The 27,165-nt window shown below is 38.4% G+C and overlaps 2 protein-coding genes across 8 annotated transcripts in view; one reads left to right on the forward strand and one right to left on the reverse strand.

Annotated features, from left to right (window-relative positions):
• The window catches only part of GANC (glucosidase alpha, neutral C), a 64,649-nt gene extending 50,594 nt beyond the window's left edge, over positions 1–14,055 (reverse strand). For 2 of the 5 annotated variants that reach the window (XM_043919369.1, XM_043919367.1), the window contains exons 1-5: positions 13,566–13,809; positions 12,892–13,199; positions 11,498–11,560; positions 9,478–9,586; positions 637–764 (exon numbers count right to left, since the gene is read on the reverse strand). In XM_043919369.1, coding sequence (XP_043775304.1) covers positions 637–764; positions 9,478–9,586; positions 11,498–11,560; positions 12,892–12,920 — 329 coding nt within the window. In that variant the 5' untranslated portion in view covers positions 12,921–13,199; positions 13,566–13,809. Of the gene's footprint in view, positions 1–636; positions 765–3,515; positions 4,281–9,477; positions 9,587–11,497; positions 11,561–12,891; positions 13,200–13,565; positions 13,816–13,930 lie in introns of those variants that run through there. The other 3 variants (XM_043919368.1, XM_043919370.1, XM_043919371.1) reach the window with 3 other exon arrangements.
• The window catches only part of TMEM87A (transmembrane protein 87A), a 38,402-nt gene continuing 25,149 nt past the window's right edge, over positions 13,913–27,165 (forward strand). For 2 of the 3 annotated variants that reach the window (XM_043919372.1, XM_043919374.1), the window contains exons 1-7: positions 13,977–14,120; positions 15,402–15,462; positions 18,961–19,046; positions 21,208–21,321; positions 23,609–23,662; positions 23,756–23,800; positions 26,595–26,712. In XM_043919372.1, the coding sequence (XP_043775307.1) occupies positions 13,977–14,120; positions 15,402–15,462; positions 18,961–19,046; positions 21,208–21,321; positions 23,609–23,662; positions 23,756–23,800; positions 26,595–26,712 (622 nt within the window). Of the gene's footprint in view, positions 14,121–15,401; positions 15,463–18,960; positions 19,047–21,207; positions 21,322–23,608; positions 23,663–23,755; positions 23,801–26,594; positions 26,713–27,165 lie in introns of all 3 variants that reach the window. The other variant, XM_043919375.1, reaches the window with a different exon arrangement.

A 27,165-nucleotide genomic window follows, 5' to 3' on the forward strand; every position in this document is an offset into this window, starting at 1 on the left:
ATGTCATATTCCCTTAGTGAAATGATACAAAGAAAATAACAAACCCACAGACAGAACCAAGTTAAAATATTACAGGAAAATGTGCTGAGAACTGAGGCAGATTCTGCAGGTACATGAAAAACCCTTTAATCCCCAAAGACTTTTTTTTTTTTCACCTAGAAACTTATTATTAATTTATCTCTGACTCTAAGTCAAATTACATGTTAGACTTCTGAGACTGCTGTTAATTAAAAGTGAGTCTGTCTAACTGTATAAATGATTATAAGCATTGGGAGTTCAGCTAGTACCTTCAATCCCTGGGGCCCTGCTGCTCATCTGAGTGAGTCAATTAAACAGCTCTTCTGTTTGCTCCCAGGGTCTGGTTGACAAATTTTTTACTTTGTGGGGAGGAGAGAAGAGATCAGAAGCTCTACTTCTCTTCATTAATAAGTACTGATGAGTCAAATGGCAGAGGAAGAGAATACAGAATGGATAACGTTAAATGGATAAATTTATTCCCAAATAACTGAAAACTAACTTTGCAAATGGTTGTATCTTTGAAACACAAAATATGAGACTCAAACAAAAGCTGCTACTCAAGGTATGATAGAAAAACATATTGAGGGTGTATTCCAGGTAGCATGTTTCTTGGCTTACCTTACAGTGGTTAGCTTGCTTGTGAGGACATCAGGAACTTCATATCTAGGTTTCAAGGGTATTTCTTCATTGATTTTAAGTCTGAAAATATTTCCCTCTATGCCACAAACTTCAGCCAGGAGTGGAACCTGGGAACACATACATGAGATTAGTTTCAACAGCTTACCTAGGTCAGTTCTACAAATTACAATAACTAGAAAACTATGTTTACGTTATTACAGGGCAAGCTAACTGGTGAACAGTGGGAATCATGAAGGAAAAGGCTCTCCAGTCTATAAATGTACTTGCCTGGCTCTACCTATAGTAGAAACAAATACCTCCTATGTTTTCTAGGGCTGTGCGCGTGCATGCCTGTTCAGTCGTGTCCAACTATTTGCCACCCCATGAACTGTAGTCCACCAGACTCTTCCGTCCATGGGATTTCCCCGGCAAGAATACTGGAATGGGTTGTCATGCCCTCCTCCAGGGAATTTTCCTAACCCAGGGATCAAACTCTCCTGCATTGGCAGGTGGATCCTTCACCACTGAGCCACCTGGGAAGCCCCATGTATTGTTACTATAATGTCTGTTAAATGAAGAGCTAAGAAGGGTAGGCTGCATGAGGTAATGCAGAACAGGTATGATGTGGTGCAAGTAAGATATAGGAAACCGGGAGAATATTAAATCAGCATCAAAAACCAAAAGCAAAGCAAAACAAAATCCCCCAAATGATGTTACTGGAACCTTGCCTCTTCAGAGTATAGGAAATAGTCAGGGCACCTAAGCAGTAATAGGACACTGAGGAGTGACCAGGTATAAGTGGTAAATAGGCTGTGAGTTCTTTTACAGACATTCGTATTATAAAATAGGGTTATGATGCAGTAGTTATCAGTAATTATTTCCCCCAGCTTTATTGAGAAACAATTGACATGTGTACGTTTGTTGTTCAACTCCTTGATTTGTTACTTATAAATTGCAAAACTGATCACCACCATAGCATTAGCTAACATCTGCACAAAGTCACATAATTACCATTTCCCCATTTCCTTTTTGTGGTGAAAACATTTAAGATCTACTCTCTTTGCAACTTTCAAGTATATAATAGAATACTATTAGCTACAATCACTAGGCTGTACATTAAATCTCCAGAAGTTATTCATCATATTATAGTTGGAAGTTTGTACACTTTGACCAATACCTCCCCCTTTCTTCCACCCCCAATCATACGTAATACTGCTTATATGCTTAATGTTCTTTTGTATATCTGATTTACTTGAAGTGTGCCATCAGGATTCTAAGATTTGAAAATGTGTCCAAATGTAAGACTGAAATCCTATTAGATTATGTATTCTTTCCCAAATTAGACATATATTTCCACTAGTCTCTTAAATTTAATTCAGCTAACATTTATTTGGAATCTAATATTGCAGTGTGCTGAATGCTGTGAAAAGGATGGCTGAACTCGTAGGGAGAGTGCAATTTAGAGGAGATGGAACACGTATGTAGTAACTATAAAGTATTTTATGATAAGTACTGAGTCAGGACAAGGACAGTGCTGTGCCAGGACAAGGAAGGGGAATATTGATGACTGTAAGGAGAGGGGTCAGGGGCATCTCTCTGGAGGAAGAAGGACTTGACCAGGGCCTTCAGGAATTAGCAGGACTCTGGGTAGGCAAAAATGGGGCAAGAACATCCTAAGCAGAGGGCACACAGGTTGTCTGCCTATGTGTGATTAACAAATATTGAATCCAGTTTATGCACTCAGAGATCCTCCAATTTTTAGTAAAATAACTTTCTTTTAAAAATTTATGTTTTAAACCAGAGACTTTTCTGGTATGTTCTGTTCTTGAGGCTACAGCTTAGGAAAGAATCCTAACTATATGAGAAAAAATAGCAATAACCCTGCTTTTCCCAAATGATCTTATGCAAGCAAACCCATATATCAGTGTTAAAGCCCCATTTTGTTTTCATTTTAACTTGAGCAAACCAATTTTGCCAATAGGTAACCCTTTTCAAGGTCAATATCCAGGTTCATTCTTATCTCTTATTATCATCAACATAGATTCATTTCCTTAAACCTTAAATCTGTTTTTACTGGCTTAAAAAAATTAACAGTAGTGGACTCTCAGAAGTCCAATAAGTAAAGCTACTTGGGTTGAAGACAGCAGAAAGAAGCTCAGAGCCTCTACCTTTGAGCCCCCTCCCCTCCCTGCATTGAGTCCTGAGACACCTCCACAGAAACCTCAGGGCTCTGTGGATGACAGTTTATAAACCACTTTCCGGGGCTTCTTAACTGCCAGGTATTGCCCAATTCTTCCACCAAAACTTGGCTATCAAAAAGTCTGGGTGTGAATGTTATATCCTTCTATCTAAAACATTGAGAATTTCTAAATATTCCTGCTCTATAGAGACTTGTTTGGACATTTATTTTAAAATAATATCCAAATAAATTATTGAATCTCTATTAATGATTTAAAATGATGAAAAATACATTGTTACAGAAGTTACATTGCTTAAACTCAGAATTATTTAGTGTTAATACATAGATAACAGCAATAAAAATTGCAGCAAGATGGATTTATGGAAAATAAGAAACATAAAACTTTTAAACATTTTAAATAAGGTGAGACAGCATGGGTTTTGCTCCCTTAGAAACATTTAAGATATGTAAATCTCTCCTACCAGAGAAAGTGAAATAAATTATCAGAGAAAGGAATACATTTTGGAAGTTCATTTTAGTACTCCAAATCTCTACTTGGTTTTTCACTGAGGCTCACCTCTGTAGTTTGGAGAGTATAAATTCCCATTTCCTATCTTATTTCTCCCATACTCAATAAAAATAAAACCTGGTAGTTCGCAATCCATATGTCTAGTTTTTATTTCTTTGGTTATAAGAAAAAAAATAGACAAATTATAAAAAATCACTGGTAAAAACAGCTTTGTTTGTATATTCAAGCAGCAGATTTATCACAATTTTATTAAATTTAAAAAAATATAAACTTTATATTAAATTTAAAAATAAAAAATAGCAGAGACTGTGACTGAGTTAACAGAAGAGGCCTAGAAGACGTATTTAAATGGTGGTGGGTATTAACAAGGGAAATTGTGACCTCATCAACTACTCCTTGACGGGTAGAGCTTGCTTTTCCTCTGGCACTAGGTCTCTCTACTACACTGTAAGGAAAGCTAACGTAAAAGGCCTAGAAGAGTGAGCATGGACCTTTCTCAGCTATTGGTCAAGACCTCCCAGGATTCAGAGAATGGTTTAAGAGTACATTAAAATAGCTGTAGGGGACTTATTGCTCCTTCCTCAGTTGCAGCCAATTGGTTTATCGTAAGCACTGATCTACGGAGAACACTGGCAAGTTAAACTGGATATTAGTCTGTCTCCAAGGACAATTAGCCTGTCCAGGTGTGTTTCTGATTGCTTAGATAGATTCCAAACTATTTTGCCTGTTCCTGGCCATTTCTGCAGAAATAATCCTGGATAACAAGTGGCAGTTGCTCCTCATCAGCTGAGGAGGTGGCTGGTTAGGCAAAGTCTCATTTTCATGAGGCTTAGATGAAGAGTCAAGGGGGTAATTTCATGGAGGTGCTCAGAGATTTCTTCGCATTCTTGTAAAAGCTGCTAGAAGTGTTGTCTCTGGTGAAAATTTGCAAATAGACTGCAAAGCAAACATTTTGCCAAATGGTCATTTATGTCATAAAAGAGCAAAAATTAGCAACATAAAATAGGTCAAAGACATAGGTCGGTTCCAAATAGCCTTGCTAACAGTGCTTTTTAGGTATACTCAGAAGACAACCCACTCCAATACTCTTGCCTGGAATATTCCACGGACGGAGGAGCCTGGTAGGCTACAGTCCATGGGGTCACAAAGAGTCAGACACAACTGACTGACTTCACTTTCACTTTCAGAAGACAACATAAATTTCCCTTCTCTGATGTCACAAGAGTAGATATTCTCTGTTTCTCAATCCAGGTCAAATTTTGACTGAAAGTAAAAAATCAGTAATAGCAGGGAAAAAGGAGTTCTAAAAAAGTAGTCAACGCTTTACTGATAACACCTTTAAGGTTTTCTTCTGGAAGCTTCTTTGTCAAATACTGATTATTATACCATAAGAAATAAGACCCTCTGTGAAAACTTAGGCATTTGAACCTGCAACCAGCTTTTCTTAAAGACCTAGGGCTCTTGACTTAGAAGCAACACACTGGTGACACTTCAGTTTGCTTTGTAATATTATGGTCCCAGGAACTTAATGTTTGCTAAGGACTGAATTGTGTCATCTTCTCCCTTCTCCCAACCCACCCCTGCCTCATCCAGCCCTCCAATTCATATGCTGAAGCCTTAATCCTCAATGTGATGGCATTTGGAGATGAAGTTTTGGGAGGTGACTAGGTTTTGATGAGGTCATGCGGGTGAAGTCATGATGGGATTACTGCCTTTATAGGAAGAGACCAGAGAATAAGCTCTCTCTCCACCAGCCATGGAATTAAAAGATGCTTACTCCTTGGAAGAAAAGCTTTGACAAACCTAGACAGCTTATGAAAAAGCAGAGATATCACTTTTCCGACAATGGTCTGTATAGTCAAAGCTATGGCTTCTCCAGTAATCATGTAGGGATGTGAGAGCTGGACCATAAAGAAGGCTGAGAACCGAAGAACTGATGCTTTCTAACTGTGGTGCTGAGGTGAGAATCCCCTGGACGGCAAGGAGATCAAACCAGTCAATCCTAAAGGAAATCATCCATGAATAGTCATTGGAAGGACTGACGTTGAAGCTAAAGAGCCAATACTTTGGCCACCTAATGGGAAGAGCTGACTCATTGGAAAAGATCCTGATTCTGGGAAAGATTGAGGGCAGGAGGAGAAGGAAGCGACAGAGGATGAGATGGTTGGATGGCATCACTGACTCAATGGACATGAGTTTGAACAAACTCTAGGAGATAGAGAAGGACAGGGAAGCTTGGCGTGCTGCAGTTCATGGAGGTGCAGAGTCAGACATGACTAAGCAACTGAACGACAACCACCACCACCATGTGAATATACAGCTGACCCTGCAACAGAGATTTGAACTGTGTGAGTCTACTTATACATGGGTTTTTTTTTCAATAATCGTTTTTCAATAATAAATACTACAGGGACTTCCCTGGAAGTCCAGTGGTTGAAACTTCATGCTGCCACTGCAGGGGGTGCAGGTTCAATCCCTGGTCAGGTAATTAAGACCCCACAGCCCACATGCCGAGTGAGGAGGCCAACAACAACAAAACTGTAGTACCATGTGGTCATTGGTTGGTTGAACCTGCAGATGTAAAATTATGTATATTAAGGGCCATCTGTGAAATTATACTTGGATTTTCCACTGCATGGGGATGTTGGCACCACTAAGCCCTATATGTTCAAGGATCAACTGTACAGAAAGGAGGTGGCACCCAGAAGTGGAACCTTGATCTTGGGATTTCCAGACTCCACAACTGTGAGAAAGAAATGTCTGTTGAGACACCCAGTGTTATGACAGTGTGAGCTGAAAAAGGTTGAACGAACCTTTGTTCTGTCTCCTGGTTGCTTATAAAGGGGCAGGTTGGGGAAAGGAATTGAGAAGAAAAATTTCAAAAATTAACAACAGACATTGACAACAAAGTTATTGCTTTAAGAGTTTTAATAGGGTGGGGTAGGCAGGCACTAAGAGGGCTGCATTTGCCTCATCAGCGAAATCTGAGAACTGCAGCTGTGAGCTGAATATGATCCTCCTAGACTTGGGGTTCTGTCTCTCTGAACCTGAAGTAAAAAGCTATCATTTTGAACAAGTGGATGTATGCAGCTTTTAAAAAAATCTCCAGACTATAGCCATACCATATCCTAATTGAAATCTCCTGTGAAACATCCATCTCGTCCCAGAAACAACCACTAGTGGTGGCTCCCTGACTATGCAGTGAGCAGGACACAAGGTTCAGACAACTTTAGAAATTACTATCTGAATCCTTGTTGTCCCTAACAAACAGAGAGGGTACAAAACCTTAAGTTCCTATTAGTCATCTCAATTCTAAGTGACAAGGAGGACATTAAAAATACATTAAAATGAAGTCCAGCTCAGAATTTGAGGGTGATCTCCCCAAACATACACTTGCATGCATTTGCCTGAGATCAGAGTGTGTGGATTTCCTGCACAGCCCTGTTAATTCCAATAACTGAACGTGGAGTCTGTTCCACGAGGTCCTCAAAGTTCTTAGTCTTGGGAGCCATGCTGTTGACATCCCAGATCACTTGCCCTTGCTTGTCCGACTCCTCAGCTCCCTTTTGAATCACATGCTGTCTTGTGCTAAGCTCCCGTGGGTCTTCCTGGACTACAGCTTCTTTTCCTTTGAAGGCATACAGATCTGGTGGGCTCTGGTTCTAGCACCTGACCTGAATGGCACTGTCCCTCATGCTCAGGATCCAAAAAGAGGTGTGTACAAAGAAACTCACTGATAGTCTTCTAAGAAGCCATGTAAAAGGGTCCACCACTCACTTCATTGGCATGGAGCTGCATTGAGAAGCTGCGCTTTGGCCCACATTGGTATTCTGAGTGCCTTAATATACTCTGCCTCAGCATGTGTCACCTAGACATGGATTGTTAAGGTGCTCAGCAGACTGAACCTCCCCGAGAATGGAAAGGGATTCCTGCCCTGACCTCAGGACAGCTGCAGCTCTCTGGGGCCACACATTGGAGACAAGTAGGAAAAAGAGCAAGTGACAGGAAAAATGTGAAAGGAAGCAACCTGGCTGATGGTATTAGGGCTACTGACTCCTGGAAGGTCTCTTGTGGACTCCTTGCATTTCCTGGATCCAGCTGCTTCTGCTGATGCTGAATACAGGGTCCTGGCCGGGTACTGGCTATTAAACCACATGCAAATGGTGGCTGGTTCTCTAGGAAATAAATTAATGCTATCCCATGTTTTCCCATGAAAACCTTTAAAACCTGGCTACAAAAGGATGCCAAGTTTGGGATACTTGGATCAGTAGTCAAGGAACTATGATTTTGAGGGTACCATGAGCTGTGAACTCAAAGGTCTCACAGATGCCAAGTGGGGTGGGGGGAAATTCCTCTAGAAGGAGATGAGTGGTATAAGAAGCAGCACTAGGTTTTGAAGAAAGGCTAACCATCCCATCAGTGTAGTTAGGAGAAATGAACAAAGTGTGCTGCTACCACAAATGCATCCTTACATAACCAGAAGTTGGGAGCAGGGAGTGGTGACAGAGAACACAGAACTGTTGATATGACTCCAGCCCCTGTTTTGAATTCAGGCAAGAAAGTTATGTCAGAAGATTCTACATCTTTGAAATGACTAAAATCGCTATAACTTCATATGGAAAGTAGTCTTCCTCGCTGTGCCACTGCTCCTCCTGCCCCTGGCGGCTCAGACAGTAAAGAATATGCCTGCAATGCAGGAGACCTGGGTTCAATTCCTGGGTTGGGAAAATCCCCTGGAGAAGGGAATGGCAACCCACTCCAGTATTCTTGCCTGGAGAATCCCATGCACAGAGGAGTCTGGCACGCTATAGTCCATGGGGTCACAAAGAGTTGGGCACGACTGAGTGACTAACACTTTCACTTCACTTCACTGGCTAAGTGTAAGTAAGTGTTAGTCGCTCAGTTGTGCCCGACTCTTTGTGAACCCATGGACTGCAGCCCACCAGGCTCCTATGTCCATGAGATTTTTCCAGGCAAGGATACTGGAGTGGGTTGCCATTTCCTTCTCCAGGGGATCTTCCCAATCCAGGGATCGAACCCGGGTCTCCTGTACTGAAGGCAGATTATTTACCAACTGAGCTACAAGGGAAGGGTAAGTTAAATGTGACAGGGAATGCCCTGACGTTGTGGGGCAGTTTTGGTTCTGTCTTCTCTGAGGAGATTCCTTGGTGTAATGCTATACAACATGTGACAGCACCACAGGGAGCTTGCTCACAATGCTGCAGTGCAAGTGGGGATGTCTTCTCGGTTTGCTCCGCAGAACTGGGATTTGTTAGCTGATGGAGTTACTATCTATGCTGTCATGGCACCGAGACTGCATGTCTTTACCTATGTTCTTCAGTGAATTACCAATTAAACCAGATTGGTCTGGGAGGCCTTAGAAGCTGAGGACACCTTTAGAAGATGGGGAAAGATCTGAAGTGAGGGTCAAGTTGGAATCATCAGCTACTTGTGCATAACCACACTTCTGAGCTCAGCCCACAGCACTTCCTCTGTGACTGGCCCATGGGAAGTAGTGTGCAAGCCCGACAGATGAGAAAAAGCACTTAGGACGCTGTTCTGATGTTTCAGTATGTAAGAACTGTGGTGATCTGTGAGTGAAGCAGCTTGGGTAAGGGAACATTTGAGACTTACTCAACGGCAGATACCATCGTTCCTCTTGTTCAATCACATTTTGAGGTTTGGACAGTCACTGAATCCGGACCTTGCTTAAGTATAAATTGTGTTAACCGTGATAGAAAGAGCTCAGGTATGTGACAGAGTCTACAGTCACAGGTGAAAATTCTGGTTACTAACTATGACTCTGGGCAGGTGGTCTTTTAGACTTCAATTTCCTTATCTAAAAATTGGGGACAATGCAATGTACCTCTTAGATAATTTCTAAAGATTAATTAAAAGGAAATAATATTTGTAAAACATCTAAGAAAGCATCTGATACAAGGCAATCTATATGTTGACAGGCATGTTACTTTTAAAATAACATTGTGTAGATAGTAAAGAGATAGCATGATTTGTCTCACAAAGTTTATTTTTGAAGCAAACATAGTTTAACTAGGCTTTGTAGAAATTCACTTCATTCAACCCAAATAAATATAGAAACAAAGAATTCTCTGTAGAAAATATTTTTTCTCACCTTTGCTGGTTCGTTGATGATTTGGAACCTGGCACTGTCTTTGCCTGTTGTGACTGAGTCCAGTAATGCTCGATAGGTAGACTTCTTGGAGAGCAGCTGTTTCTGACGCCTGCAGATATATACAGATGCCTGAGAATGATCTGTGACTCAGCCTCCAAAAGACTATATCACCATGTGGAAGTTATTAAAATTCACTTCAATAATAAGTCAACTGGGCACAGGCAATATATTAGTACCTCAATAAAGCACTAATAGAAGTACTTTAGAGAGCTAATAAAATTAATAAGAGTGCTAATACAATTAACAAAATAAAAGAGTACTAGTAAAATTGTTCACCATAACACTGCTCAAGGATGGTATTTTCTCCCCTTTATTGAGAAGGTGGGGCAGTTTTTTTTTGGTGGGATCTTAGTTCCCCAACCAGGGATTGAACCAGTGTCCCCTGCTTTGGGAACATGAAGTCTTAACCACTGGCCTACCATGGATATCAATCCCAAGGGGCAGTTTTCATAGGTGACATTTGTTAGCTCATTGATTTCTCTCCCTCTTTCCATGAAATGTACACTTTAATAGAAACTTATTAATAAATTCTAGTGGAAATCCAATATAATCTAGTGGTTTGACAAGGTGACCAGGAGTTCAGTATAGAACTAAAATGATATGATTTTTCTGCCTCTACAGTAGTGTGAATAAATTGAAGAGTTGTATGATATGTTTGGTGACTTCAGTGTTAGGACCACATAGGGGCAGACACTAAAAAAAAAAAAAAAAAAAAAAGATTTTAAAGAAATATTTGTTGAGGCTCTGGGGAAACAGGCAATCATATATTGGTGATGGGAGTACAAAATGACATAATCTCTATGGAGGGATACCTAGTAATAGTTAAAATTTCAAACACATTTATTCTTTGACCTAAATTCCCACTTCTGGAAATTCATCCTATAAATAGACCTGCATGTGTAGGAAATGACATATGCATAGCTTTCTTTCTTTTTTTTTTTTTTGGCCACACCATACCATATGGCACATGGGATCACCTGAGCAGGGATTGAATCCATGCCCCCTGCATTGGGAGCATAGAGTCTTAACCATTGGACCACCACGGAAGTCCTGAGATATGTATAGCTTTTCACTGTGGCAGTGACATTATAGCAAAAGACTGAAAACAACCCAAAGTCTAGCAAGAGGAAAGAGACTGAATAAATTATAATATAATTTACCCAATGGAATACTATACAGCTGTGAAAAGGACAAACTCCATGTATTCTTGCAGAGCTCTTCAGAATAAATTATTAAACAGGGGAAAAAAAGAGGTAGGAGACATGGGTTCGACCCCTGGGTCAGGAAGATCCCCTGGAGTATGACATGGCAACCCATTCTAGTATTCTTGCCTGGAAAATTCCACGGACAGAAAAGCCTGGTAAGCTAGAGTTCATGGGGTCTCAAAGAGTCAGACACAACTGAGTGACTGATCATACATGTGTAGATAGAAAGCTATATGGTGTAAGCATAGTTGTGATAAAAGAATATGTGCATTTACTAAAAGAAATACTGGAAAGAGAAATAAGAAATGAATAAACCTGGTTACTTACAGGGAAGGTGTGGAGTGGCGTGAAAGGGGACAGGAATGAGAGTAACTCTTCAATGTGTTTCTTTTTTATAGTATTTGATTTTTGAACCATGTAAAAGTATTATTTCTTCAAAGATTCAAAAATTTAATATTAGTTTAAAAACACTGATTTTAAAAAAGTGGCTTTATTAACATAGTAATGTTAATTATAACATATAACTATACAATATAATTACTTATAATTAATAGTAACATATTAATTATAAAATAATACAAGGGTAAGTTAAAGTAGTAAAAGTCAAAGTCTCCTGTCTATAAACTCTTTGATCACTGAATTTCCTAATTGACTCTTTCCTCAGAAAGTCTATCAGTTCTCAAAAATTTAATAAACATCAATTGCGAAATATTTTCAGAACTGTTTTGCCTAGGTCATACACTTCCTCTCCTTACCTGTAGAAAGCAATCTTGCTGCAGTCTTTGAAAATGTTTTTATCCACAGCTTCATCTTCAACACTAAATAAAAAGACATTTTAAGAAATCTGTTTTACACTGGGTGTGTGAATCCAATTTTTGTACCTTTTCTAACTATAATATAAACATGGGACATAAATCACTATGATACCAAATTGTGTCAAGGCCATAACATAACACGATAATGTGTTTGCTGCAGAACAATATTGTTTTGTAAACCACCCAAGGTAGACAACAAAACGTGAAGCTCTGGGATTGCTTTGAAAGCAAAAGAAAAAAAGCACTGTCACTTATGAGAAAGGGTTCTTTAAAAATAATGACTTAAGGCTATGATTAATACAATAAAATTTGAAGAAGTAAAAACAAAAAACCTCAAACCAAACCAATAAAAACAACCCTCCCACCTATTTATTCAACAAAGTACTTTCAGAATATTCTTTTTTAGTGTTGGGCTGTGAGGAACATGTGAAGGACAGTATTCAAGCTTTCTTTGAGATCCTAACCAATATCATAAATCAATCTGACAAATGCTGTAACAGAGGCATGTGTAAGGTGCTAGAATAAGCATACAAACAGATGAAGAAGGAAAATCGTTTGCTTTTTAAAATGATGCTGACAATTTAGGGGCCAATGTTTTTTAAAACTGAGTTTCCAAAAAAGCTGTTTCTGGAAGAGAACATGATCAAGATGTATATATACTTCAGTATATGTGTTTAATATATACCAATTAAAACAACTACTGGCTCTAAGTAAAGAAATAAAACCACAGTGATTTTTCATGGAGACACATAATGAACACATCTGTAATAAGCATGTCCATGATTGTGTAGGAAGCTATGACTGAACACCAACTTCAAAATATTGTGAAAATGAGCCCAGACAATACCCTTGGCCATGGTTTATCACGGAAGTAATCAAATTGTTCACTGACTCAATCTCTGTCACTGTTTCTTTTAATCAAGTGTGTAAAGATTAGAGAAATTTGCAATCTCTTTTCAGTTTTGAAGAAGGAACTCTGCAATGATATAGGAAGAGGTGTATTTAGCTGAACTTGGAAAGCAGCATGTTTGAAATTCATGTATTAAGAGTTCCGATCACAGTTTTGTTAACCATCCTGCAAGTATTTCATAAGGGGCTATTAATATCAATTAATTCCCTGGGGAATTGATTTTAGTATATGTGCTGCCAAGCGAGCACTCCCTGGGGAATTGAGAAAGATAGAAATTAAGTACACAAACATAAAACAGGCAAATAAGATATGCAATCAATCAATCAATAAAATCTTCAAATCCAGAATGCTGTTTTCGGGTACTCTCTATCCCCTGCCTCTGCGGACCCTGGAGTCAGTCCCTGCGGGACCACTGGACCTTTACCTGATTTCCTCTTTCTCAGCTGATTCCATGGCTTCCCAGTCACCTCACAGGGTCTCGAGTTTCAGGAGGTCTTTTAGACTGTCAGTCTTTCTAAATAACCAGCGCTTCACCACCAAGTTTCTGGGACTTGCAGGTCCTTAAGGAGTGACAAATCGACACTTTCTCCTGGGATTTCTAGACTCCAACTAGCGTTTCTACAGAGATTTATTTGGCAATTTTTTCTTGGTTATGAGTGGTTGGTGACGAGCTCCCTTCCTTAGGAACCGAAAAAGGTTTTTGCATCGGAGGAGGCGTGTACTCAAAGAACCCTAGAGGATGAAAATCAAGAGCGTGAGAACCTGGAAGTGGAGCTGGCCTGCGGGATTGCAGCGAGGCTTCCGCACATCTACCTCAGTGAGGGTCACGCCACAGATACTGAAAACTGACCTGACCTCTCCTGACTTTTAGTTTTGAGTAGGAAGTGCCAGCCGGTTGTTGCTGGAGGTTGATGTTTTCCTGCCAAACGCTACATCATATTCTTCTGGACTAGAAGGGGCTTTTAAAAGGGGTTATCGACTACACCATCTATTTTAGGAATCGGTTATACTCCACTACTGCCAAACTCCAGTGTTTGCTTAAATACTTCTGGCAACCAAGAACTCACTACTACACGCTAAATAAGCAGCCAGACTTACGGCTTTCCCAGACTTCTGGCCCCAGCGGCTGATTTTGACTCAGAAGGGACGAGGACTGGGACGAACGGAAGGAGGAGAAAGCCAAACGCCACACTGTGTTCCTCCCTGGTCCCCAAACCCTTTAAGGGCTAGGACAGAGAAGGGCCGACAGACTCAGTGGTAGCTTTTGGCGATCATCCTAACAATCCAAGGTGACCAGGGTTTGACAGGACGACACATGCGCAGTAGGTCCTAAGCCTCACACTAAGCCGTGACGACTGCCTGAGGGCGGGGCCACTGAGTCGCAAAACAAACAAGCCCCCAGGGGTTGTGAGGACCCGGATGATCCCGCCCCCAGAGCGGAGCCGGAAGAGGGCGAGACGAACCGGAAGAAGGCGAAATGCTCTCGATAGGCACTCCACGGGTGTGAAGATGGCGGTGGCTGCGTGGCTTCAGGTGGTGCCTGTCATTCTTCTCCTCCTAGGCGCTCGAACGTCCCCCTTGTCGCTTTTCAGTGTAGGGCCGGCACCTGTCGCTGCTGCCGGGCGATCCAAGTGGCACATTCCGATACCGTCGGTGAGTGTTCACTTCAGGAGCAACTGAGACTGGAGGAACGAGGGGTGGGGCTACGGCGGCCCAAGGGGTCCATGAAGGTTCCACAAAAGTCCGCTTCCAAAGGGGTGGGATTGCCTGTAGCGTCGGTGTAGCTGCCTTAACGGGGACTCACCTTCCTGGAGCGGGAAGCCCTGCGCTTCTGTGGGTAGATTAGCAGGAATGTCAGGGTCATTTCTGGAGCGGAGAGTGGCTGTGGATCGGTTTCTTGTTAGCAGAGTCAGAGAACTTTTCATTGACAGACTGGAGACGTGTAAACTTGATGTGTAGGTGGAGAATGGTTTCTCTTGCAGCTGAAGTTTTGCAGAATCTTGTGACCTCGGGTTGGATGAGAGGTATATGTAAATAGACATCTTTCTGTTTTTTTCTCTTCACTTTTTTGTTAATGGATAGTTCTACTTACGAAGTTGGTTGATTTCGTTTGCACTTTGAAATGGTTAATATAAGCTTTGCCATGTAATTGGGAAGCCTAGGCATTTAAAATGATGTATTCTAACATGAGAATGTTCAAAACGGAATAAACAGTATGCTAAAATTTCTTATGGTAAGTTAGTCTTTCTTAAGGACAACTGACTAGATTGGTTGATCCTTTCTGCCTTTTATCACCCTTTCGAAACCCCGTTTGAGTAAGAACTGTAGTCCTGTGAGCCGACAAATCAGGTGCTGGCTGGAAATGCCAAAAAGCATTAGTCTTATTAAAACCACAGTGGCCTTTTTGTCCTGCTCTGCTCACTGGTCATAGTACCTAAATCTTATTTGAGTTTTTGATATGGCAAGAATTACAGCTTTTGGTCATTTTGTGATCTTCAGGCTCTCAGTTTTAGGTATTTACATGTTTGTAAAACGGTTGATAGTTAAATCTGGCTCTCGGCATATAGAATAGTTTATTTGAAGCACTGAAGGGTTATTTTGGATGGTGATTAGTGAGTAAAGGGAATTAACTGATTAAGAAATACCTTCCAGGAAGATTGAAGTTAGGTTAGGATTTGTAGCAGCCTTCCTTCTAGAGTCCTTGCTTCATGGCCTGTGGGGAAAAAAATCACGTCTCTGTACTAAGCAGCAAAATCCTGCAGTTTTGTTATGATTGGGTTTTACTAAACGGAAGGATATTGATGCCTTGTGTGTGTGTGTGTGTTAAGAAAAGTAACTTCAACATTTTATAAATTTGTGTTTTTGTTTCAGTTATATTCTGCCTTTGGAATTAAAGTGATTCTTATGCTAATTATCTCTCCTTTATCTTTGCAGGCGAAAAATTATTTTAGTTTTGGAAAGATCCTCTTCAAAAATACCACTATCTTCCTGAAATGTGAGTTTTTGCATTTCATGAAGTTTTTATTCGAGTTTTTGAGTGATCTTTAAACTTTTAAATTACCTATTTTCTACCTCTGATAATTGACACTCAACATAAATTCTGAAATTTAATAGTTCAGCACTACCTAGGTATAAACTTATATAGTGTAACTAAGGTCCTTCACTGAATAATCTTCAGAATACTTACTTCTGTGAACTTTATTTTCTTCTCTTGTTTTTCTAGTGTTTGCAGTATATAGTAGACAAGTTGTTTTGGTTGACTGCATGGGTTTTAATCTGTTCTGAGTCACAGAGATAACTGCTGATTTTGCTTTTTTGTGCTTGTTAGAAGTTTATTGGACACATGACCTAGGTTTGTCAGACCATTGGCTCTGCACAAATATGTTCAGTAAAGCTTTTGTTTGCAGAAGGAGTATTTTACCACTTGTATCTTTGGAAGAGGAAGCTCAACGATAATTACCAGGAAATAGGGATTATTTAGAACAAAACCAGTCTGTCCAGTGGGAAAGCCGATGTATCTGAATCCAGAATACCCCATTGTTTATTAAAGAAAAGCTTCCTTTTGTTTCTGAAACTGGCTTTATTTTTAGAGAATGCATGATCATGGGCAGCTCCGTTTCAAGATCAGGACTAAAAATCCAGATCATCCATGTATGTTCCTCTGCATATTTCTCCTTGAGAAAGTGCAAAGTTACATCATAGTTGGATATCCGATTTTATTCTTTGAATCATTTAGTAAGTAGTTATTGAACACATATTATGTGCCAGGCACTGTTTTAGAAAGGAAGTGTTAGATAGTGAGCTTACAATCTAGTGGGATGGAGGGGTCAGGTAGAATTTCTGTGAACAATATACTGTTTTCATGAAAATATAATCTCTTGGCTAATGACTTAAGTTTGATTTAAATCAAACCTACTGTGACACGCTGGTCTTTCTTGTGAGGTTTTCTTATTAGAAAAGAAGAGCTTTTAGGGATAGCAGTATTTTGTCTTTGGGAATAGCCTGACAGCCTGTGTGCTAGTCTGTCCTTTTGTTGTGTATGGATTCTTTTTCCCTGTGTTCTGTTCTAATGGTTTTTGTAGTGGTTTTTAGCCAAGCTGCATATTTTGAAATGTTGATGCTGCTTTGTTTTTAGAGGAGTTGAGGCTTAAAATTGTCTTTCACTTTATTACTTCTGTGTTTTCTTATACTTAATCTTGTCTCTGATTTTATGCTTTTGTGGGTATGGTATACTATAGATTTCCTTGAAATTGGCAGGACCATTTTCAGTGTCTCTTAAAGCCATTCATTTAAAGTTCTGTCTTGGGAATTCCCTGATGGTCCAGTGTTTAGGACTCTGAACTTTCACTGCCAAGGGCCAGGGTGGAATCCCTGGTTGGGAAACTAAGATCCCACAAGCCTTGCGGCATGGTCCCCCTAAAATTCTATGTCTTTTAACATAAATAGTAGTATTTTTGCAGTTATATTTCCCTGCAAATCTCCTTTTTAGGGGATTTTTCTTACTGGTTTTTATTTGATTAATTCCTTCTCTGATTCTTCTGTGTAGTGTATAACAAGATTGTAGTATCCTTTTTAGCATTTCCATAAATTCTATTCAACACATCAGATTTTTTGTGTATTTTAGTTGAGCCTTATAAAACTGTGCCACTTAAAAATTAGTTTGAGAAGACCACTTCAAACAGAGAAAAGGAGAAAATTGTAATTTTAGGTGTGCTTCTTAAGAACCAAAAGTAGGTTCCTAGGTATAGTTGTGTTTACCTTTGTCACATTTGCACAAAGTAGGTATGGTTAGTATGTTTTTTCATTTTCTGCTGGAACGAAGATAAAAGGGAATACTAACTTCCCCCAGGTTGACAATCTAATAGACTCCCAAGTCTTCAGACTTATGCTTTGGTTCATTAGGATATTGTTCACCAAATTATGTTTAATAAGTTATGTGAGACTTACGTGATTTCATGAGGTTCCTTGGGGCTTCTCTTAAGTGCTGGGAGCCATTATGGGAGATCCCACCCATGATGAGGTCATGAAGAAAATACCTGACACGCAAGGCCGTTCAGGATACAAGGGACCCTCCAGGTTGGCCTCGGCCTCTGCCCCACCCTGTATCCTCCCCCCTTTTCTGCTGTTGTTCTTGTTTGCCCTGCTGCAGATTCTTGTGTTGCCTGCTGAGAGCTCTCCTGTTCCTCTTTCACTGATTAAAGACCAACTTAAAACCCTAATTAATAAATCTCCTAGACGCTGGTACCCTATGAAGGGGCCAGGGATGAAGGAGATGCTTCAATTCAAACCCTTTTGCTGGCATTCTGGCTTGTTTGATAAATGTATGCTCCTATTGCAAAAAATGCTCATGATTGTTCTGAACATCCTAAGCACAGTATGCTAACAAAAGAAACTATTAAGCATAGGTCCCTCCACGGGGTGAGAAAAGCTCCACAAATAATAGTCACAAATGTGCCTAATAGAAAATATGTTAGATAGAGATTAGCTGGCAACTTCTTGCAGGTAGTTAACTTTTAGACTAAGAGCCTGTTTTGTGCTATATCTGCTGTTTTTGCAGTCCTTCGCATTTCTGTTCCGTAATAATGTAATCCTATCTAGTTCCCATGGAGATGACGTCTATTAGAAAGAAAATAGATTAATCACAAGAAAAACAGGGTCAGCTACTGAAGTTGCTTAAGTCACACCAGGTGCAAGCCATAAAATGTTAGCAGGCCTGAAGGCCAAGTGATAAGAAAGACTCTTGTGAACTAAAAGTTTGTGGGTGACATCCTGTTTCTGTTGAAGGTCAAGTTGCTATAATGTTTTGAGATGACCTGTGTGTAAGCAATATGCACTTCCCTCAAAAAAGATGTTGTTAAGGGCATAAAGGGGCCGTGCAAAAATAAACTTCAGACTTAGCCCCCGAGCTTTGTCTCACTGTGTCTCTCTCTCGCCGACGCTGTTCATCCTGAGGGTTCCCCTGGATCCTGCAGGGGCTGGACCCCGGCACTTAAGGTGAATTTTAAAAAGGATCTAGTATTCTTTTATCTTTGCTTTTGCTATTCCTGCCTTCCTCAGCCAGGTTTGCTTTTTGTTGATAGTTCTTTTGTATCCATTTAAGGTCTCTCAGGGTTTACACTTTGAAGTTTTCCCTCAATGAAATTATTTTGATTATTGTCTTGTGACATTTCCAATGTGGTTATTCCTTGAGTCTTCAGCTAGAATCTTTTTAAAGACTTTTCTTAAGAGTCTTCAGTAATTTGTTCCCTTCTGTTCCCCTATTTGGCCTAACACAGTGCCATGTATCTTTGTGTACTTAAGTGCTTTGCTTAGTAAATATTTAAATGATAATAGACAACTGAAATTTATTACTTCATTACCTTCTGTTTGGAGAAAGGATGGTCTTTAAGTATCCTGGTTTAGCAGGAAGTGGGATATGGGGTAATAATTTAGGAAACATACTTTGTTTGGCAATCAAATTATCTTTTATTCATAGAGATTTCTTCTTTTATAGTTGATGGAGAACCTTGTGATGCATCTTTGAATATAACATGGTATCTGAAAAGTGCTGACTGTTACAATGAAATCTACAACTTCAAGGTATGGAACATATAATTACAGACTTTTCTTTGAGTTTATTTAGAGATCATTGGATCCCCACCTGGTAGTGGAGAGAGTGTCATGTAGCTATGGAGGAGAAGAACTGGAACTGGAATTATACTTTCCAATTTGCAGGCATACTTGTACTATCAGTTCTCAAACTTTTTGGTCTCAGAACTTTGCTACATTCCTAAAAATTGCTGTAGATACCCCAAAAGCCTTTATTCATGTGGGTTACTATAATAGAAATTAAAGCAAAAATACATAAATATATATAATTTATTTTAAAATAGCAATGATAGACTCATTGCATGTTAATATAAAAAGCACATTTATTAATGGAAAAATAATTAATTTTCAAAAAACTGGGTACAGTGGTGGTGTTTTGTATTTTTGCATATCTCTTTATTTAATGTCTGAACTTCCCTGGTGGCTCAGACAGTAAAGTGTCTGCCTACAATGCAGGAGACCTGGGTTCAATTCCTGGGTTGGGAAGATCCCCTGGAGAAGGAAATGGCAACCCACTCCAGTATTCTTGCCTGGAAAATCCCATGGACAGAGGAACCTGGTAGGCTATAGTCATGGGGTCGCAAAGAGTTGGACACGACTGAGCGACTTCACTTTTTCACTTCTTATTTAATGTCTAGTTTAATAGAAGATAGCTAGATTCTTATATCTTCTTCACTCAGTCTGTTGTGATGTGTTATTTTGGTTGAAGTGTATGCACAAAATGTGGCCTCACACAGATATGTAGTTGGAAAAGGAATGGTATTTTAATAGTATTTTCAGGTAATTGGATGATTACTTTTGCACTGTCAGCACAAGGCAAATAACAGATGAGGACAATGAAAATAGTTTTGCCCTCTTAGATGCATGGAAGTGTCCATGGACCACATTTTCAGAATTGCTATAGTACAATGTACATGAGCATTGAAGATATACAGCTCCTGGATAGATTTTTCATTCTGTTTTTATCCAGCTGTTTGTATCATTTCATTTTTTACATTTCCCCTACATTCTTGAGGTTTCTTTTGAAAAATAAAGTACTAGTCTTTAAAAAAGTATCTAGCATCCAGTTGGTTTTTTAAACCTTAAGCATTTTGAATTTCTACCCAGTATTAGGGTTTTGTTGGTGACTGTTTTGTTTTTGTTATAGAACATTGGGTAAGGTTGATATGATGAGGACTGTGTATATTAGTCGTTCAGTCATGTCTGACTCTTTGTGACCCCATGAATTTAGCCAGCCACGTTCCCCTGTCCTTGGAATTCCCCAGGCAAGAATACTGGAGTGGTTTGCCATTCCCTTCTCCAGGGGATCTTCCCACCCAGGGATCAAACCTGGGTCTTCTGCATCTCCTGCATTGGCAGGCATGTTCTTTATCACTAGCACCACCTGGGAAGCCCCATGATGAGGACCAAAAGGATTGAAAAATTTAGAGAGAAGTATTTCTAGAGTATGGTTTGAAATATCATTGATCCTTTTCTCCTAATCAATCGATCAATAGTTAAATTTATAGTTAAAAAGTTCATACAGATGAAGCTTGTGATAAAAACTGGTCAAGACCTTAGCAGATTCAGTCCTCATGGGTAGTGGAGGTAAGAATGTAAAAATTATTTTGAATTGCCACAGGACAGAATTATGGAAATAATAAGCAGATAGTTAGAAGTGTGAAATTGCAGCTTAGGGAAAAAGAGAGTGATATTAGAGATCTTGGTATGGGAGAAAAATCACAGAGCTGATGAAGCCACAGAAATGATGAACTTTTTCAGAGTATTAATAGTGGGCTGTGAATGGCTGCAGTAGTTTTATACTCTGGCTTATCTAGCTTATAAGCACAAGTTTCGTTGTTGTTGGTATTGTTAATTTAGTCAAGGAACTCTTGTAAATATATTTTCTTATAACAAAACCCTCTAGACTCTGACAGTTTCCCAAATCTTCCTGGAATTTTTAGAGGACCTACCCTTCTTGAGTCATAGACTAGAATTCTGTACTTGAGTACTGTTAAGATTCTTGAATATTAATATATAGTCTTTATCTGATATTAATTTTAAAAATAGCAAATCCAAAACTATCTTTGTACTGAAGACAGTCTATTTGTTATCTTTTAAATATTTCATGTAAAAACTAAGTTAAATACTTGGTATTTTCTCTATTTTCCAGTTGGAAGAAGTGGACACATACTTGGAAAACCTTAAGGAAAAAAAAGACTTGTCTGGGAAATATGAAACATCATCAAAATTGTTCCAGAACTGCAGTGAACTCTTTAAAGCACAGGTAATATTTGATAGTTGTTCAAGGGAAATAGAAGAGGTGAGAAATATGATACATGTATTTTTGGTGATGTCCATTTCTCCTCAGTTCTTTCTTCTGACAGAAATAGGTTAGAAGCACGTTCTGATTGGTACATAGTCAGCTACTTAAATATTCTCATCAAAGAGAGGATGCGCTTCCCTTTGTGTTTGAAAAGCAAAGCCCCACTTTTTAAAAAATGCAGTAAAATATACATAACATAAAATTTACCAGTTTAGCCATTTTTAAATGTGCCTTTCAGTTACATAAATACATTCACATTATTGTACAACTGTCACCACTAGCCATTTCCAGAACTTTTTCATCATCTTAAGTGGTTACTTTGTAACAATTAATAATAGCACCAACCCCCTACTCTCACTTCCCTGGTAATAGCTATTTTGCTTTCTTTCTCCATGAATCTGACTGTTATAGATATCTCAGAGAAGTAAAATCATACACTGTTTTTTGGCTTCTTTAACTTAAAAAGTTTTCAGGGTTCATCCATATAGCATGTATCAGAATTTCATTTCTTTTTAAAGGCTAAATAATATTGCATTGTACATTTATACTATATTATCCATTCATCCATTGATGGACTTTTGAAACTTTCATTTTTTTAAATTCTCTTCTTATCTCATCTAGTTGATATGTCCTCAGAAAAATCAACATTTTTAGATTTTACTACTATAGACCTGAAATCAAAGGATTGAATTTTACATCTTTTTCACATAAAGGGGAAGAGGTGAATTATACTGTGTATTTTATTCTATTTATTATTTTACTTTTTCACCTTACCTTGTGATTGTGGGATCTTAGTTCCTTGAGCAGGGATTGAACCTGACCCCTGCTTTTGAAACCACTTAGTCCTAATCATTGGAGCACCAGGGAATTGCCAATGTCGTGTATGCTTACATGTATGTAATCATATAAATGGAGTTTATTAAAAGATTGTCTTTTCTTAGAAGTAGGATCTGACCCCAGTTTTTTGATAGGATAAATTTATACATTTTATAGGTTTGAAAATAGTTATTTTAGCTATAGCCTTTGCTTTGTTCTTACTACATTTAAATACTGCTTTGAATTATTTAGCAGCTTGCCTTGAAGAGGCAAGGAGTTCATGGAAAGTTAGGCTTTCTCTCTAGCTACTGCAAATAAAGATTATTGATAAGAACTTTTTTTTTTTTTTAATTTTATTTTTTCAGTGGGTTTTGTCATACATTGATATGAATCAGCCATAGATTTACACGTATTCCCCATCCCGATCCCCCCTCCCACCTCCCTCTCCACCTGATTCCTCTGGGTCTTCCCAGTGCACCAGGCCCGAGCACTTGTCTCATGCATCCCACCTGGGCTGGTGATCTGTTTCACCATAGATAATATACATGCTGGATAAGAACTCTTTTACTTAATAATTGATGAGCAAATGAAGTAATTGATAATTTGAACTGTCAATACATGGGTTGCTTTCTTGCCATAGTATAGATTTTACAGTCTTGAAGGAAAAAGAAAATAGCTTTAGAATAGTAGAAGTAAAGTAGAAAAAGAAAGCTAGTCACAATATGATGTTGAGTAGGGGATTTTCTTTTGGTTTTTCAAATTTATCCTTTAGGCTAGGAGGATTGTTTGGCCTTTCTTGGATTTGATTGTGAAAATTACCTATTATATACTGTTTCCCAAGGTTAACTACTTTATATCTGCTATAAGCTTTCCAGGATTTTGGCATAAATCCTTGTTCATAAGGTTTCTTCCTCCAGTCTAATGTAACATGACCTAATTACTCAGGAAGGATAATGCTTCCTCTGCTGATAACTGGAAAGAAAAGTAATTAGTGGAGGTTTTTTAACAGGTATGTCATGTAATGTGATGGAAGGAGCAATGGATCCTAGGGTTGAGAGTCTTAGGTTCAGATCCCATTTCTGTATCTAAAGCTTTATAGCTTTGAGTCACAGTTTCCCCACCCTTGGAAATAGAGGGGAACTGTGACATCCATTTATCCTATTTATGTATCTTCCATCTAAGGTTTTGTCAAGAATGACAGTATCTATAATCTTATAGAAAAATTGAGTGGCCAGTTTGGTTTGCTGTTATTTTTTAGTTCCCAGCAAGGTTTTATTCACTTGTTTGTGGTTAATTGGAAATATTTTGTCTGTTAATGTCATACTATTTTGTTTACTTTTATGCTATGTTTTGCTTTAACTGTTCCTGTGGATTTTAAGCTGTGCTTTTGTTTTGCTATTATACATGTTTAATTTATATTCATCTTTCATAGAGCTTTTCTGGAGATACTGTGCATAGATTGCCTCTTTTAGGAGAAAGACAGGAGGTAATTGTTTTTCTTGTTACGTATTTCTGAGAGTGAAGTAGAAATTCTGAATTAATTAATAAATTACATTTTTTTTCTTTTTTCCTGTTTCAGGCTAAGGAGAATGGAACAAATCTTACCTTTACTGGAGACAAAACTGTAAGTGTGGTAGGGAATTTAGGGCATCGAACACATTTTAGTGTTCTTATGTTTGTTTACTTTAAATTCTTATCTTATGCTTACTTTTAAAAAGAAACTTAAGAATGGAAGCTATATACCAAAATGTTAATAATGGTAATCTGTGGATGATATTGTGAGTGATTTTTATTTTCTTTGTGTTTTCTGTATTTTCCATGTTTGCTACAGTCTATATTGCTTTGTAATTACCACCCTATAAATATTATTTGTAAATAGTAAGAAACTTTTAAGAAAGAACCTTGAACTCCAGAACTCCATCTAAAATTATCTTGTGATAGAATATAATTGGAAGAGTGTTATCTCAAAATTTACCTTTTAAAAATGCACAGTTAAGAGGTTTTTAGTTATGTGACCACCAATCACTATTTAATTCTAAACATCATCACCCCAGAAAGTAACCATGTAGTCATTAGCCGTCACTCCTCATTCCTCTTTTCCCCCAGCTCTAGGCAACCACTGTTCTCTCTCTCGCAATTTGTGACCTATGTCTGGCTTCTTTCACAATTTAAAACTCTGTCTTAACTTTTACTTGCTTCTTGTATAGAGCCTCAAGATCAGTGGGGGTGAGTAATTAGGGCCTACTCAGGTCTTGATTGGGCACGTGTGCACCGTCTGGCACATATGTGCCCAGCCCTAAGTGTACTTGGAGCCTTCTAGATTTCCAGGAATATCTTGAAGGTTTTCAAAACGCCTATGGACATCTTATTTCCAAATTTTCCTTTTAAGTTTTTAGTCAGCCTCTTGATAGCCTCATCTGGTAATGTCACTTCAGGCAGCTGTGATCTTTCACAGTTGCTGCTGAGTATTTTGAAAACTCCCTGAGTACAGGGTCTTTCCCACTGAATGAGCTCTGAAATCAGATCATGTAAAAGATACACCCTGAGATTGGAGCTTTTCATCACCTAACAGACAGCTCTGGTGAATGGGCTTTAGGGGACCACCAGACTTTTTCACTGGCTGCCAAACTGCTGTTTTTCACAGCTGTTAAAATTGTGAAAACTTTGGTTTTAAGGAGCTTAGAAAAAAGGTCAAGAAGTTACGGTGAACAAAAACACTACAGGCTTGCTTTTCTTGCTGAAATTCAGGTGCTTTTTCTTGAGGAAACAGATCTCAGATGGGTTGCAAGTCTTCAGTTGATTTTGATAATTTTTGCCCATATTCTTGTTGCTTTTATTGGTGAGTGTATTTTCAGGGGTCTTTATTCTGCCATTCTGGAATTGTCCCCACTCTCCCTACCCTTATTTTAGCTGTACAGAATTTTAACCTAAAAATAAGTTTGGCATGGCAAGCTTCATTAAATTGTTTTTTTTTTTAAACAGAATCCATTGGGCTTTTTCTTGTTCACTGTCAGATATTTAGAAAATATACATCAGTGAAAAGAAGAAAATAATCTTCTGTAATACTACCACACCCTGATAGATTATAAACATTTATCTTCTAGTATTTTGTCTGTTTGCATTAAAAATGAGAATCTTATGTACTGTATTGCAGCTTTTTAAAAATTTTAGCAATATAAGATAGACAGCCTTCCAGTTCAGTAAATATTGTATGGCATTGTTATTTCAATGACTGCATAGAATTTTGTTATATGAATATGTTGCAATTTGTTAGATCATCTGTTTTTGGACATTTTTATGTTTCATTATCCTGCAGTTGGAAACAGTGCTGTAGTGAATATTCTTGTAGATGTATTTGTTTTTAGATCTTTTTTTCTGGTTTCAGAAGAATTCTGTGTTGGTGAACATTTGCTTCAATAACTTAAAAGTAAAAATCTTAATTTTCCTTTTAAGACCCGAAAATAATAAATTGCAATTCTAAGTAGTTGTGCCTCCTTTCAGACATGAGGAAGAAGTAGCCAAGCATTTTTTGTGTTTATCTTGTCTTTCTGTTATAGTTTTGCTTTTCTGAAGGTCCATAGTCTCTCTGGTGTGTAAGGCAACAAATCCTTCAGTGGCTTTTTGCTAAGGCTGTGCACAGACTAACTGGCCTTGGAACAGATAACCAGTTCAACAAGCATGGTGGCTATTGATTCTACTTCCTGACTTTGGGGGACAGTGACTCTTGGCTTTTCATATAGCCTAGCTAAGATCAAATATTTTATATAAATGTAAGACCTTGTTAGCAGAAACTGTGGTGGTCCTGAGAAGGGCATTGAACGAAGGGAATTAGTTTCAGGAATTGGTGTTTATAAGTTACTGATGTCATCATTGGTGGTTTTTTCCAGGTGATTTAAACTAAATTTCTTTAGTTTGTTTGGGATATGTCTGTAAAATACAACCTGGCATCCTCTCATGACTTGGTTAAAAGTGAAGTGAAGTGAAGTGAAAGTTGCTCAGTCGTGTCCGACTCTGTGACCCCAAGGACTACACAGTCCATGGAATTCTCCAGGCCAGAATACTGGTCTGGGTAGCCTTTACCTTCCCCAGGGCATCTTCCCAACCCAGGCATCGAACCCAGGTCTCCCACATTGCTGGCAGATTCTTTACCAGCTGAGCTACAACAGAGACTCAATTTAGTGATTTAAGCTGAGGTTTCCCTCATTTAAAAAAGTCCTATGTGAATAATTTATTATCTAACCTACTTTATTATATATGCACTGTAAGCCTGTTTTGCCTACTGTATTAATAAGTAAAAGTGAAGGAATCGACCATGTTTCTAGGCACACTCTGGAATATTTTGGAATAATATATTTTGTAATTAACCTGTGTTCCCAATTCTTAAGATTGAAAGATTTGATGTCTTCTTTCCACTGTAGGTAATGCATGATCCATTGAAAACTTGGCAAGATGCACCATACATTTTTATTGTACATGTTGGCATATCATCCTCCAAGGAATCATCAAAAGAAAATTCACGAAGTAATCTTTTTACCAGTAAGTGTATTTTGTTTCTTTTTATCATTTGTATTACTACTGTCTGGTTGTGTTGCATGGTGGGTAGTGTCAAATTGCTTTAGAGAGGGAATAAATGAAGAATGTTGTCAAGTAGAAAAATTGAGGGAGAGAAATTAACATTTTTCTGCATCCAGTGTGAACAAGATACAGTTTTAGGTACTCATATTTTATTACTATGTATTATAGATATTAGATTTCATTTCCCTTTATTTGATACTCCTGCTTTTAACTTTTTCAGTTAGTATCATGTTCTCAATAGACTAGTTAAAATTTAGTTACTAAGTCAAGACTTGGACATTTTTAAATTAATTGACTTGTATTATTTTTTAATGTCTCAGTTTTTCTTACTATTCTCCTTTCTACTTTTGCCACCCATTTCAGGGAATCATCACCTGGAATTTTACAATAACTTATTAATTAGTCTTGTTTTCT

The sequence above is a fragment of the Cervus elaphus genome, chromosome 12 (assembly GCF_910594005.1).
Source record: "Cervus elaphus chromosome 12, mCerEla1.1, whole genome shotgun sequence".
Taxonomy (NCBI): domain Eukaryota; kingdom Metazoa; phylum Chordata; class Mammalia; order Artiodactyla; family Cervidae; genus Cervus; species Cervus elaphus.